Raw genomic sequence first — 13,025 nt, 5'->3', positions numbered from 1 at the left:
TCTTAGGGTCTTAGGGTTGAAAAACAGGGACTGGCCCAAAGTCACTATACAAAGAGGGTTTCATGCTAGAAGGGCAGGACTAGGACTCATCTCCCATTGTGTAGCCAGATGCCTTAAACCATTACACCAAACTTGTTCTCTACACAAACTGGCTCTCTCCATGCACTTACCCACATTAACTTCTTCACTTTGATTATCAGGATAATGTTTTTATGCCCTTTTTCTTAACCAGGATGTATAGCCAATCTTTGTATGAAAATAACTTGATCAATTAACAATTATCAATGACATCAAACTAAAGATGAAATCAAAATTGGAACTGAACAAGTTTTGGCCATGTTCAAATTTTCCCACAAGACTTATTCATCTCCTTTTCAATAAGGGATGAGTATTTATAATAATAATGAGCAAATATTCATTAAGAGAATAAATTGACCATATTGGAGATTCAATAATGTTTTTATAATTAAATAAGTAACTGCTTTAATAGAAGACAACTTCAAATTATGGTTGAATGTTTTCTACATTAAAAATAGGGAGTGGCTAGATTTCATTAACTTAGGATATACTTCCTTATGGTACTTCAATAATGTTAAATATGTTTTTATACTGTTTTCCATTCAGGCACATTTTAAAACAATTTGCAATGAAGGTAATAAATATTAAAATAGAACATTATACTATTTTGTCTTAGAGATTGGAAATGAACTTCATGGCAATATAAATAAAAAGTATTGTAAATGCAAAGATCAGGAGTAGTATTGTTTCTTTATGCACAACTTTTCTGCTTCCTGATGCAGTTAATTTTTAAAAATTAATTAGACCTACTATTGGGAATATTTATTTGCTGCTGAATATAATACCCCTTATTGTAGTAGATAATATAACATACTCTGAAATTTTTGTTCCTTGGAGACTGTCCTAAGCCAGTGTTTCTCAGCATCAACAACTTTAAGATGTGCAGACTTCAATGCCTAGAATGCCAGCTGGGGAATTCTGGGAATTGAAATCCACACATTTTAAAGCTGCTGAAACTGAGAAACATTTGTCCTAAACATTTTCCTTTGAGAAAAATTACATTTACGGTACTGATTAGATGTTATGGGCAAGCTAAGTTAGAATAGGTGAAGTTTGTACAATAACACAAACTTCACGTCTATTCTTTCTGCGTGCATTTCTCTTACAATATATCTGGCCTAAGATCAGTCATTTTAATAAAAATGAGGAAAATTAACTGCAGTCTAATTTATCCATCAGAAGCTTACATTAATATTTACTGATAGATAATAGCCCTGCAGCTCTTCTTTCTGCAATGAGAGAATACAGCTTTTCAATTTCAGCTGTTCATGTGTTCTAAAGGAAGAAAGTTTAAATCCAGCTACTTCGACTACGATGTTCTGAAAAGGCATTGCACTGAGTGCTGTTTCTAGGAACTCGGTCTCCATAACATAGAGTTTACAGTATCATGTTTGTAATTCAGCAATAATTCCAGTGTAGGAGAAATGTTTTATCTTGTCAAAGAAGCCCTGCAGGTTTTTATATTATTCTTATTAGGTAACAGTTTCTTATGTTAAAATGGAAATTCCCTATGCTTTTATTTGCTATATACATTTTTGCAAATAGATGCTGTTGTATGGCTTTCTAACTACCATATTTGATCCACACCTACACTATCCAATATTTCTGCACTCTGTCTTTGTTTTCTCTTGCATTCCCAATGAAATAATCAATATTTAAAGCATTATTTGTTTAAATTTCACCACTGAAGGCAATTGATTCTGTAAACATGAGCATGACAGATTGGAAAGCTTTGCTGGATTAATTCAAACGTAATGCCCAGGCAGACAGACAGACAGGCAGAAACTTTGTTTCCACCATTGACCAATTAAAATACATTCAGTAAAACAAAGCAAAGTTAACTGCTAATTTTCCAGCCCTCTGCTCCTGCAATCCACCTCTGGGTTTCCTTCTTCCTCGCTTCCTATTGACTGGGTGATTTTTTTAAAACTGTCTCTCCGTGCTGTGGCCACGCCCACCTTCCCATGATGCACCAGTCTTTTCACTCAGTCGCTGACTGACTGGTGTGCCTTTCTCTTCGTGCTCATTTTTTGGAGAATTTAGCAGTTTGCGTTAGGTTTTTTTATTTATTTTTCTTAGTAATTTTTTGTCTGATCGGTGAGAGCCTCTATTGGTGAGCTGCGGGGCGCGAGATAGGTGCCTGGGGAGCCGGCACGTCCTCCGCCCGGGGGTTTCGCATTTCTGACAGCAGCTCGGGTTACCGGCCCTTCGGGGCGGTTCCCTCTCTTATTCCTAGCCGCCGGTGTGGAGCGCGGGGATTTGCGATTGCTGCATCTCCTCCCCCACACCAATTTCTGCACGGTATTTTTGGCTCTCTTAGGGCGGCTCCGGAGTGCTCCGCAAGGTTTGCCCTGCGGCCTCTGACGTATTAGTCAATTTCTCACCGCTGCTGTTTTTGTGTGCGCTGCGATCCATTTGTCAGCCTTTCAAAGTTGCCGCTCGGAGCTTCAGGCGCCCAGGCAGAGTCGGAGACTTCGTTCCAGCCCACAGCCTTGTGGAGAGAGTCGGCTGCTGCGGCGGTGAGGTTGCGCTGACGCCCGTCCCTCGGGCGGCGTCTGGCGAGGCTTGCCCTTGATCCCTATTTGGACGCTATTTCAGCCGCCTGTGTTGCCGCCATTTCTGAACGGCCCGAGGCCGCCATTTTGGAGCAGTTTTCCTGGCAGCGTTTTGGCGGGCGCCATTTTGAACGGCAAAGTCGCTCTTTAAGGGCCGCCTTTTTTCCTGGGTCACCCTCTCTCTAAGCCACTTTTTAGTTGGGGTGTACGCTTGCTTGTCAGCCCGCCCAGTTAAGGGGACCAGCTGTCTGTTGTCCCACTAATTTTATTGGAGCTTGGGCAGTATTTGTTAATCCCCTGTGACACCCTCGGAGTTAAAGAGGGCTAAGTGTATATAGTTCAGCTTGTGTTTGGATATATATATATATATATATATAAAAAAAAAAAAAAAAAAAAAAAAAAAGAAAAAAGAAAAAAGGACTAAAAGAAGTTAAACATTATACAAGTTATTGTTTATTACATTTTTCTATAAAAAAAAAAAAAAAAAAAAAAAAAAAACCAATTGATTATATCTAATCTTATTAGTCATGGCGGATGCCTTTTTTTCCTCTGATGAGGAGCGTGAGCCCAGCCCCCCTAGGGCTCCAGCCAAGCACAAGTCCAAATCTCGTAGCAGAGTCGTGTCTGCTTCTGAGGACTCCCGCCAGCCTAAATCATCGGCAGCGGCGGATAAGGACGCACAGCGACGCCACAGGGCTCTGGAGCGCCAATATGACAAGGCCAGGCAGGCCACTTTGGCCTCTGTTTTTCCGACTGGCCAGAATCCACCACCTTTGTCGCCTGCGTCTGGTGGAGCCCAGGTGCCTGATCCACCACAGCCAGGTACCTCTGGACAGCTGTCAAAAAGAGCTTCAATCTCGTTGCCTGATGTTTCATCGGTGGGCTTGTTCAACCCCGCCCCCCCTCCTCCTGCTTCTCACCCTGAGGCGACTTTCACACCAACCGCCGCTGGTCTTCGTGGGGCTGATGGACAATTATTGCCTCCCCAGATGGACTTGCAGTTTTTGCTGTCTAACGCCTTGTCTTCAATTTTGGCCGCGGGAATCCAGCAACCGTCCTTGCCTCTTGCACAGATGGCCCCCCATCAGGTGCCCCAACCACCTATGGCACCGACTCCGAGGCCTTCTCACCTTTTGGCGCCTGATTCTTCGGATGAGTCCGATCAAGGGGAGAATGTTGTTGAGGATTTAGAATTTTCGGAGGACGAGGGCCTCGCTCCTGATGTTCCTGCCTTTACCGGGCTGTTCAGGCCTTCATTGTTTAAATCTCTTCTACATAAGGCTCGTCAGGTCACTAACATGTCTGCCTCTGCGCCTGCAACATCTGAGACTGCGTCCGCGTCGAACCCCCACGAGGCCTTGTTCTCCTCTTCCAAACCGGGCAGGGACTTCATTCCCTGTCCTCAACTCAAATTTCACCACTGAAGGCAATTGATTCTGTATACATGAGCATGACAGATTGGAAAGCTTTGCTGCATTAATTCAAACGTAATGCCCAGGCAGACAGACAGACAGGCAGAAACTTTGTTTCCACCATTGACCAATTAAAATACATTCAGTAAAACAAAGCAAAGTTAACTGCTAATTTTAAGGATTGTTGGCAACCATTTGTGGGCAAAGTTTAGTCATAATGTAGCAGAATTTTGCTACTTTTAGATAAATAGATTTGTCCTAGTTATCTAACAAAGGATGCAAGTAAAAAATATTGGCGTGCCCAGGAAATTTTAAAAAGGGGTAATCAACAGGTGGTGAATGTCCCTGTAGAACTGACAATACAAAATAACATGTGCTGTGGTTTCTATGACACCTGTGTCACAGGGGCAGTATCAAGTTTCAGAAGGGGTTTTCTCATATTTCCCTTCCAAAACAACTGGAGAAAATATACCCCAATGAAGGAAACAAGCTAACAGAAAACAACAGCAAATTCAAGGAACCACCAACACTCCCACTAGCACTGACAAGGCAAGCCACTAGTATATAAACAGAGAGCATTCCCTTCTAGTCCTGATGATGTTACTTAGTTAGGTAATGAAATGTCTGCAAGAAAACAACAAAGCTCAGAGCACCAAGAACCCCACAGAAAATATTAAATTGGGTGAAAGATAAGGCTTACCTGAATTTGGGGACTGTGATATGATATAAATATGAAGATGGCTTAGATGCTTAGTTTAAGGTAAAGGTTCCCATTGCACATATGTGCTAGTCGTTCCCGACTCTAGGGGGCGGTGCTCATCTCTGTTTCAAGGCCGAAGAGCCAGTGCTGTCCGAAGACGTCTCCATGGTCATGTGGCCAGCATGACTAAACGCCAAAGGCACACGAAACGCTGTTTACCTTCCCACCAAAGGTGGTCCCTATTTTTCTACTTGCATTTTTTTTACGTGTTTTCAAACTGCTAGGTTGGCAGAAGCTGGGACAAGTAACAGGAGCTCACCCTATTATGCGGCACTAGGGATTCGAACCACTGAATTGCCGATCTTTCGATCAACAAGCTCAATGTCTTAGCCACTGAGCCACCGCATCCCCTCTTATAATTATTATAAGTATACAATTAAATTACAACCCTATATCTAAGTTCCTTTGCCTTAATATTGATCTAGCTTGATCTAGTTTTAAAGTTAACATGGCATCACTGGAAAAGCCATTTTATAATGCCAAGGCATGGTTTGGGGGGGGGGGAGTTACATGAATGGCCGTGTTCTTGCTCACTCCTCCTCTAGTTTGAGTTAATTCCTGATTTTCAGCTCTCCTGGTCCTTACAGATCTCAGACTGCAATCTCAACTACGGTTTGTTAAAGAGAGGAAATTGCATGAGGATAGAGAACATTAATGCTTGATGTTTGATTGGATCTGCTAATGCTAAGTGCTACATCTGTGATTCGGTATTGCTATTACAGCATGTTTTTTGCTGGTTTTGTGTCTTGAGGTCATAAATTGAGTGAGATGATGCTTTTTGAGATATAAATGGATAGGTTAAAAATCTTAACTTCATAATTCCCTTGATAGTGATTTCATAGGACAGCATTGTTGCATAGAAAAAGAACTGGGGGAAAAAAGAAAAGAAATCCCTGATCTGGGTTTATAGATTATATTTCTTTTGTAATATCTTTTTTATATTTCTTGAAAGAGTTAAACTACCACCACTTTTTCCCAAAAAGCAGGAGATTTTCTTCTGTTTTCTCTTCATTTCTGACATTCTGACATTTCCTTCTCCTTGTTTCTTTACTCTGTTTTGATTAAATGTATGTAGGAGCAAATAGTACTTTATCAGGCTCTTGGCTTTTCCTCTTTTTCTCCTGTGCAAATTTCTTCTCACTTTTTGGCTATGTTTTTGCTATGAAAATGCCATTTACTGGTATTGCCCTTATAAATTGTTCCAATCTATCTTTCTAAAGGCAATCCTGATACACAGGGATTCCCTTTGCTATGGTGTAATCTGCATTGTGTATAAAGCCCACTCTGGGTTTTAAAAAATGTTTCTAATAGTAATTTCTCCTCTGTTTTTGGACAAATACAGTATATGGAACATAAATGTTTACAATTTCATCACTCTCTTTCAAATGTGTTATATAGTCATCTTTAAAATAAATTACTGCATTGTATTTATGAGGGTATTTATCTTCATTTTCAGGGTATGATTACTTTGGAAGTGAAGAAAATGCATGGACCCAATATTCTTTAAATTCTTTAATCATTTAAAAGATCCGTAATATTAAGTTTGCAGTAACTCTTTCATTTCGTTAACATTTAAGTTTGCCTTAATTCATTTAATCAGCTGCTTTACTAGATGGGGGCCTATCTCTGAAGATTGTAGTTGGGAACAGATGTCTGAAGCATTTGCTTTTGTAATAAATGTCTAGTGATATATACATATAATATATAGTATACTATATACTATAGTGTTTATTATATGGTAAATATTTGGACAGTCTTGAGCAATTGTGTCAGTAATTCTAATCATGTAGATAATTTATTATTCTGTTAAGGATTCCAGCATGTGCATTATCTTTTACGCTGCAAACAGAAAGTAAAAAAACGATGGAAAAGAGTGTTTTCATCTATTATTCAAGGATAATCAGCATTTGAATGGTCAGGAAAACTTGTTTTATAACAGATAAATACTTTAAATTATTTTATTCAGCTTTTGAAATTGACAACATTGCTTTATGAGGATTGTGTGAGATGTTTTTTAGTCATATGAAGTAATCTTCTTAAGATACTCATATGAACTAAACTGAACCATCTGTCTGGTAAAGAAGTCCCATCAGATGGAAGGGGTGTTTTCTGGTTTAGAGGATTTGGGGGGTTGGGGGGATTGTATGTGTGTGTGTGTGTGTTTGTTTGTTTGTTTGCCTGTTATCTTTCGGTCAGTGTTGACTCCTGGTGACTCCCTAAACCAGTTCCTACAGTTTTCTTAGCAATATTTTCAGAAACAGATGGTCATTGCTTTTTCTCTAGGGCTAAGAGTCAGGGACTAGCCCAAAGTTATTTATCTGGCTTTATGCTAAGGCAGGACAAGAACTCACAGTCCCCCAGGTTCTAGCTCATTGCTTTTAATTGTATACCAAACTGGCTGTCCTTTCTGTTAATGATGATACTACAGTGACACTACAAGACTGATATGTTTCATAAATGACTTTTTTCCATTTGAAGCCTATTTGAATAATCTCATGATTCATTAAAAAAACAACAACAGACGTCTAGCAATTTCTCACAGCTGTCACAATCTTGAGGTTTGGACACGGGCAATGTATGCATCGCTCCTGTCCTTCAGTGGCAGGAACAGTTCGCCAAGCAGTTCTTGTTTTGGTTCACAAATTCAATATTTCTGTGTCAACAAATTGCAAATCCATGCAAAACCACCACTTACTTGAGCTAGTATACAAACAGCGGTTTGCTATGAGATGGTTTGCTGTGAGATCCACCTGGTTGTGCTTTGCTGTGTACTCAGACGGTGTCTTTTATAGGGCTAAGTCACCAGCAATAGCTTGCTTTCTTTTGTACGTAAACTAGATCAGTAAGTACTCCTGAACTGTGAACTGTAGAAGGCTGTGGAAGACAAGTAGAGTAGGATGAAGGCTACTGAGCTAAACAAAAGATCTATCCTGCAATAATGTCTCCATCTTGACTAAATTGAGGCACTGTTAAATCAGTGGCGAAATCTAAATTTTTTTACTACCAGTTCTGTGGGCGTGGCTTGGGCATGGTGTGGCTTGATGGGCGTGGCTTGGAGGGCACAGCAGGGGAAGGATACTGCAGAATCTCCATTCCCACCCCACTCGGGGGCCAGCCAGAGGTGGTATTTGCCGATTCTCCGAACTACTCAAAATTTCTGCTACCGGTTCTCTGAACTGCTCAAAATTTCTGCTACCGGTTCTCCAGAACCTGCTGGATTTCATCCCTGCGTTAAATGGCTTTCAACCAATGCATTACTACACCCAACCACTGATCAAAACATGCAGTACAGGACTTCTTTTGAATTTGATGGAAATCAGAAGGAGACAAAACACTGAGTGTCATTTTTATGACAAATGGCACCTTAGCCCAAATGTCCAGGTAACAATGTCAAGTGATTTAATGTATGAGAATTGAAAGGGTACCTATCAGATTCCAAAATTCCGTTGTCTTAAGGAGTCAAATAGAATTCCTCCATTCAGTTAGAAAATAAACCTATAAGACTATTCTCATTCCCAACCTGTGCAGCTTAGCAGGAAACAGCACTGTCAATGATATCAAAGGTTGCTGTCAGTTGTTGCAAAAATGCATAACCTGAGGCCAACACATGTTCAATGAAAAGCATGGCCTCAAGGCCCTGCCCAAATTTGTCACTAGTTTGTAACTTTTCATTTAACCCAGGGGAAAAATATTAAATTTATCAGGTGTGATGTAAGGTATTCACTTTTTAATTAAGGTAGATGCTCCATTTGTCATGATCTGATCATTTGTCCCAGCTTAGCCTATTTTTGGAATCCCCAAAATGCTGCTCAAAAATCAAATGTGGCTCTTGCTCTGAAAATGTTCCTTTGCTAGAAAAATTTACAAGACTGCATTCCTACTGTTCTGGTGACAGAAGTCATTCCCCAAGGTGAATGTTACAGCTTCAGTTCCAGAACTCTGCTTGCAACCACCCTGAAGATGGATCATAAAAATCATATAAATTCTATAAGAATACTCACTGGCTCCCTGGGGTGAACTTGGAAGGTGAGCTTTGAGAAAAATATGTGATATTTAGTAAGTAATTCAGAAATTAGTACAATGTTAGGGGAAACTGATTGTTAGGGGAACTAAAGTATTACAAGTAGCTGCCTATCCTTTGAAGTATTGATAATTCAATAAAAGAATTCACATAATTTTGTAGTAGAAACTGGCAGTTTTTTATACCAAAAAAAATAGGCATTTACAAATAAAGATGCACCCAGGTCTAATGAAATCAATACTGTTGGGCAGATATCTTGGCAAAGATAATGGCTCTCTTCCAACATCAACAGGGCTAACTTCTTCCTGCCAATGAGAATGAAAAAGCAAATTTTCCCTTTGTAAGTTACTTACTGTCATGTGTAAATCAGAAACTGTCTTACATCTTACAAATAAGCCAAATATTGGAAGCCAAGGACATACCACATCTTCTAACTCTGATTTGTTAGAAAAATAAGCCAAGGCCAGCAGGCACATTTTTAAAAATTCCTTAATCAGAAAAGCAAGTGGAAACAGCCAAGCAGCAGGCAACACAATGATATAGAAACCTAACCCCCAGATAATAGTTTTTGCTCAAAAAGGAAGTTCGCTTTTAACAGACTCACCTCAATGTAGTTTTGTTGGTTCTTCAATATCAAAAAGAGTATTTTTGATGCTTGCTACTGATTATCTGAGCATTTATTGGAACTGGGATATGTATTATATGCCACTAAACCATATAATTTCAGTCTGCTTCAGTATAATCTGTATTTTGCATGGACTGCAAATGGAGCAAAATTTCAGCGTTTCTGCATCTTTGAGCAGAAGGCAAATAAAATGAGCATTGCAGATTGATATACAGGACCATAATTCAAACTACAACTATGGCAGACATGCTTCATTTTGAAAGATGAAAGTGCTGAATGTTGAAGTTATTCTCCGGAGGAAAAAACAAAACACAGGCACTTCTAAAAAAAGTTTTTAGAAGTTCTATTTCATCAGCTCTTTAAATGTCCCTTCTCTACCAACTGTCCATGTACTTTTGTTGGCTTTTGTATAACATAGTGTAGATTATGTTTGCAAATTTCAGTTATGAAACTTTTTTTGTTTTTACTTGATCCTTCCTTCTGTGTTTATTAATACAGACCCATATGTGCTTATTTTGAATAAGAAATGAAATTGCCCTACTAGTTTGCCTACATGCAAAATTAATGGGTTTCTCCCCCCCCCCTTCTTTCCTTTCAGTACTTTCCTGTATCTGAAGTTCCTGGTAGTTTGGGCCCTCGTGTTGGTGGCTGACTTTGTTTTGGAATTCAGATTTGAATATTTGTGGCCATTCTGGCTTTTCATCCGGAGTGTTTATGATTCCTTCAGATACCAGGGATTGGTATGTATAAAAATAGAAAAACTACTTATCTACTTATTTATTGTTATTACTAGCATTAGCATTAGTAGCTCTCCAATGTATCTCTCAGTTGAAGTCCTGTTTGATATATATAGCTCTGAAAAAGTTATTTGCAAAAAAAGGAGGAGTACTTGTCTCTATTTTCAGCTGCAGAACATCCCCTTCTGCTACCCTGGCTGTTGCTTTAATAGGGCCCCTTGATGTTCAGAAGCAACTTTTATCCAAGGGTCAAGGAACTTTAAGGGGGAAAGGACTTCTGGTGTAAGCAGCTCTTTGGATTGCAGGCTTTGGATCTAACAGATATTTTGAGAACACCAAGTAACATGAGACAAAAGGACAGGAAGAATACAGACAGAGTGTCTCTCAATATCTAATAGTCATTTGTCTCATAGTTACCAAACATGGTTAATACTGGATTATAATGGTCATTATAAGCAGATGTTTATAGTATGTTGCAGATACCCTTAAAATCACCGCAGCAAAAACATTTTAAAAGCGCATCTCTTTTGCCAGATTTCTAATAATAGAATAACAGAATAGTTTTATAGTTTTAACTTTTGGGAATTAAAAAAAAAGTTAGCAGCTGTTAAGATTTTCTTGGGTGGAAAGATATAAATCAAATATATGCATTGTGATTTATCAAGAAACTCTATACTTCTGGATAAAAAAAATCCTGCTTGCTTATTGTCTTTCCCTTTTCTTTCAGTGAGCTTTTACGCAATAACAATCTTTTTCTTTTTACATATTGTTCTATGAATGTAAATTGAATAAATGAAAATAAATAGATTTTAATATGCTTTGAAAGGCAGCATAAGATTTTAAAAATAATCAATATGAATTTATCCAACTAGCATACTCTGGTTCAAATTGCTACTTAAAATGCAGAGTAAATTTATTTAGCAATTCCCTTTATGTTCTGAAAAATAAAAACAGTGCCTCAGTTCATACAGAGCAGTGTTTCTCAATCTTAGCCATTTTAAGCTCTGTGGACTTCAACTCCCAGAATTCCCCAGCCAGCATGGTTGCCAGGGTTGAGAAACACTGATAAAGACTGTGATGGATAGTGATTAAGATAAAGGAAAGATAATTCTAAAGTAATAAAATTACATTTTTGTTCCTGTGTATACTAGAGTGAATCCCATTGAATTCATGTATAACTCATATACATTATTTTCATGCAAGAACCCTGATAGATAAACTTTTGTGGAATTTCTAGAACTGTTAGATTGAAGGGTGCTTATAGTCATATAAGCTGAAACAAATTTGAATTAAAGACAACCATGCTACTCCAGCAAGTCATTTGGTAAATTATACTGAAGGCAAACATTCAGAATTCCATGTGAGAGAAAATCAGGAGCATGACCAGTATTTACAAAAAGGAAATTCTCTTCTATAAAGTTGCAATAAAATGTTATCCATGAAATTATTATTAATAATTAGGGGGAAAATGCTGTTATGTGGCTTTCTTGGTAGAATGTTGAGTCTTTGTAAGGATGAATGGATTGATGGATGGATGGATGGATAGATAGATAGATAGATAGATAGATAGATAGATAGATAGATAGATAGATGCAATTGCAATGCCTTCAGTGAAATCTGTTCACTATCTTTAAAAAAGCCTAACAGACTTTCTCCTTTTTCTCTTCTCCCCAACCCTTCGATTCTCTTTAGGCATTTTCAGTATTTTTCGTTTGTGTAGCATTCACATCAAATATCATATGTCTGCTATTCATACCAATACAGTGGTTGTTTTTTGCTGCCAGTACATATGTTTGGGTACAGTATGTCTGGCATACGGGTAAGTCTTCCTATTTATTTTACTGCCTATTAAATCTGAGAACAAGTTGTAAAATAATCATCATCCTGTTTTTGTCTAAAAATCACATGTGGTCCCTATTAAATTGGCCTCCAGTTTGCCAATGATCCCAGGTTTACTCTTGAAATCTCATTACAGGTAGTTCTCGACTTACAACAGTCCATTTAATGACCATTTAAGGTTATAATGGCACTGAGAAAAGTGACTGTTTTTCACGAACATTGCAGCATCCTTGTAGTCACATGATCAAAACTCAGACACATGGCAACCAGGTCGTATTTATGACGGTTTCAGTGTCCCAGGGTCATGGGATCTTCTTTTGCAGCAATCTGACAGGCAAAGCCAGTGGGTAAACCAGATGCACTTAACAATCTAGTTTAAGAACTACAGTGATTCACTTAACAAATGAGTCGAGAAAAGTCGTAAAATGGACGACTAGGATGTTTCTCACTCAACAACAGAAATTTTGGGCTCACTTACAGTCATAAGTTGAGGACTGTACACAGTTAAACTATTTCACAATTTAAAATATAGAAGCTCTCTTCCAAATTATGCATGAGATGGTGGACCTGTTCATGTATCTTACTTCTTTGTAAAATATCTTTTGTGAATGCACGTAAAAGTGCTTCAGGAGAAGCTATCAAGGAGTCACTCACTATTCATTCATGCTTTGGCAATAATTAACTATATCATCAAAACACACCCTACCTCATAATCCACCCTGTAACTTGCAAGAGCAAAAGGAACAGAAGCCTGATGTCCATATTTACTCTGTCTTCAAATTTAAAATGTTTATTGAGAATGTCAGATCTCATGTTTTGCGATTCAGCCTAATAAATTGGAAACTGTGTGGGAAGCTCCGAAGTGTTTTGATGTTTAGAATTCTTGCAGGATACTGGCTCTGTTTTTCTTCTTATCTTTAGGTAGTAAAGTTCATTATTAACCTTACAGTAAACCATCCTTTTGATCTCCAGAAAAGTTGAAATAACCGTCCTTAATT

General features: G+C 38.5%; 1 protein-coding gene across 2 annotated transcripts in view; it reads left to right on the top strand.

Moving 5' to 3' along the window:
* The window catches only part of MACO1 (macoilin 1), a 72,796-nt gene that overhangs the window by 14,487 nt on the left and 45,284 nt on the right, over positions 1-13,025 (top strand). For both annotated transcript variants that reach the window (XM_070949681.1, XM_070949680.1), the window contains exons 2-3: positions 10,050-10,191; positions 11,881-12,007. In XM_070949681.1, coding sequence (XP_070805782.1) covers positions 10,050-10,191; positions 11,881-12,007 — 269 coding nt within the window. The remainder of the gene's footprint in view (positions 1-10,049; positions 10,192-11,880; positions 12,008-13,025) is intronic.

Source organism: Pituophis catenifer, unplaced genomic scaffold (assembly GCF_029215685.1).
Source record: "Pituophis catenifer annectens isolate HBS135680 unplaced genomic scaffold, rPitCat1.0.hap2 SCAF_9, whole genome shotgun sequence".
Lineage (NCBI taxonomy): Eukaryota > Metazoa > Chordata > Lepidosauria > Squamata > Colubridae > Pituophis > Pituophis catenifer.
The sequence above is the reverse complement of the archived record's forward strand: the minus strand, read 5'-3'. Positions and strand labels throughout refer to the sequence as shown.